Raw genomic sequence first — 2,515 nt, forward strand, 5'->3', positions numbered from 1 at the left:
TAACACTACTGTCTACTAGTATGTTAACATGTTTTTCTTGGATTTAAACCTGTATATATATTACATTCTCTGGATTTGTATTTATAAAGTATATAACTAGGTCATTTTGTTGCTCTGGATTCAGGTAGCTTTCTAGTTTTTTGACTATAGTTCTTTCTTAGAACTCATTGTTATACCATGTACTAAACAACTATTTGCTATACAATCCTGCTTCAGTACTTGATAATGTCTAAAATACCTTGGATTATTCTTTGCTATCTGTTATTCTAGAGTATGTAAATAGCATTTGTTCTTCAAACAATTATACTATTTGGTTTGATACAGGTATTTGTTTTGTTACTGTATCTAATTCAGACATCTAATCTTTTGACATTTATACCATAAATAATAATATTTTGTTATTTTTGCCTTGATAGCTTGATTTCTCTTGTAGTTATATTTTTTTTGTACTTCTTAAAGTTTATAAAATAGATATTCTTTGTAATAAATTTTAGCATTAGTAACTTTAGTTTCTAAGTCATTAAATTCTTCATCTTCTAAAATAAATGTTTTTCTTGTTCCTTGTTTGTATTATTGTGGTTTTTTTTATTATCTCCTTAGCTACTATTCTAGGTCTTAATGTTTTTGTTAATGTTCTAGAGTCTATTTTTTAATAGCATTTTTCTAGATATTTTGTTTAATAACTTTAGCTACATTGTCTAGAAGATCAAAAAAATAATCATCTTCATTGAAACAATTATTAACTAGAGTAGCTCTATCTCTAGTACTATTACTGTAATGGAGATGACGTGGAACGACTGTGAGATCAAAGTGTATGGTAAAAAAGACTTGATTCTCTAAGATGTAGGATCTGCAGTAGCTATATAAGTGACCCTGAGACCATGTGACAACTGTGGTAGAGGCACAACAATTGCCAGCTGATGAAAAGGCCATTGCCCTGATGGCACATAATTAGAATAAGGAAAATAGCTGAGAATAAAGAGAATAGCATGATAAAAGGAATAATGATGGTTGAAGTCATTGCCAAAACATTAGATGGTTGAAGCCATTGCTAAAATGTTAAATAAGTAAGCAAACCATAGTAATTTAGCAAGATGTATTTATAACAATCATAAAAGGAAATATTGTTTGCAATCATCATGAAAACAAAAAGGTCAGCCAAACAATCATAAAAGGAAATATTGTTTGCAACTGTCATGAAAATGAAAGAGTCAGCCAGGGCCTAGTAACTAAACTTGTCATGAAGCTTGTGTAGCTCTTCTAGTAATATGTTTTCATGCAAGGTGTGTTTCATGAAGAAGACAACATCCTACTCCCAAGTAATCCTTGCTTGTTCCTATTTGTGATAGTCATTGTTGTACTTTTCTAATGCTTGTGCTTACCATAGTTTGTAAGCCTCCATAGCTCTTTCTATCAATTTGAGGTGTACTTCCCTGGTAGTAGTGTTGGAGAAGAAGGTAACTTCTTCCTCCTTAGTGATTTTTCCCCCAGTGTCCATGGTGGTATATGTGTAACTACTGGAGACTATTTTGGCTCTCAAGAAGGCAATGTTCTTGTTTCCTGGTTGGCTAATGAATATACTGTAAGGCACTTTTATGATGCTAGAGTTTGTCTTAGGCTGTACAGAAGGTACAATGGCCACTGGAGGTAGAGTGGGCAGGACAGATTTAGTTGTGAGAGCAAAGTAGAAGTATGATGGAAGCATTGACAAATGTCTGTATTCCTTGGCTTTGACAGTGTCATTAGTTTTGATACTGTCATCTTTGTGTTTACTTTTAGTTCTGTACAACTATCAGGATCTTGCAATGTATGCTGCCTTGGTCTTGTGGTAGGTTTTGGTCTTGCCAAATACCTACCCAGGTTTCTTATCAGGGTTTTTTTGCCAAGCATTGTAGATTTCTTTCTCTAGCTTGTCATTATCAGTTGCAGAGACAACCATGGTAGGAGTGGTAGGAGGTTCATCAGCCATGGAGAGTGAAAGTGTAATAGGAGGTTTATCTACTATGGAGAGTGTGGTAGAAGGTTTATTCACTGTAGAGAGTGGAGGTTTTTCTACTGTAGAGAGTGGTTTGTCTGCTGCTTTCTGTGGTTTGACTGTTTGTAGATCTTCAACTGCCTTTACTTCCTCAATGTAAATCTGGAATGTCTCTTCAAAGGGTTTGACAACCATGGAAGACTCCTTGGTTTTGGCTAGTTTGTTAACAGCTGTATTCTTGTCTGTCTCCATCTTGTTTTTCATGAATTTGTTAAAGAGACCAAGGAGGTAGCTTTCTGACTGCATGAAGAATTGCTTGAAAGCATCTGCCATAGCTTTCTCAGCTATGGTGAAGGTGTAAGGAATAAGCTTTGATAGAAATTTGTGATTTGGGAAGTGCAGCTGGTAGGCTTATTTAGTTGCAGAAGCCTGTAGGTGTTTAAATAGTAAAGGTTTTTGTAAGTGAGGTAAGTGAGTGATGTAAGTGAGCTTCAAGTAAGGTGTAGTAGTGAGCAGGTTAGTGAAGTGTATGTAGTGAGA

General features: G+C 34.7%; 1 protein-coding gene across 1 annotated transcript; it reads right to left on the reverse strand.

Annotated features, from left to right (window-relative positions):
• Nucleotides 1–1,290: 1,290 nt before the first annotated feature.
• Nucleotides 1,291–2,308, reverse strand: L228DRAFT_240432 (hypothetical protein; the record flags this gene model as incomplete). The annotated part of the gene is made up of 3 exons (XM_018331240.1): nucleotides 1,291–1,336; nucleotides 1,383–1,754; nucleotides 1,857–2,308. The coding sequence occupies 3 exons, from the start codon at nucleotides 2,306–2,308 to the stop codon at nucleotides 1,291–1,293; spliced, it is 870 nt and encodes a 289-aa protein (XP_018186216.1).
• Between the last annotated feature and the right edge of the window lie 207 nt (nucleotides 2,309–2,515).

This window comes from Xylona heveae (genome assembly GCF_001619985.1).
Source record: "Xylona heveae TC161 unplaced genomic scaffold L228scaffold_9, whole genome shotgun sequence".
In the NCBI taxonomy this organism is placed as follows: Eukaryota; Fungi; Ascomycota; class Xylonomycetes; order Xylonales; family Xylonaceae; genus Xylona; species Xylona heveae.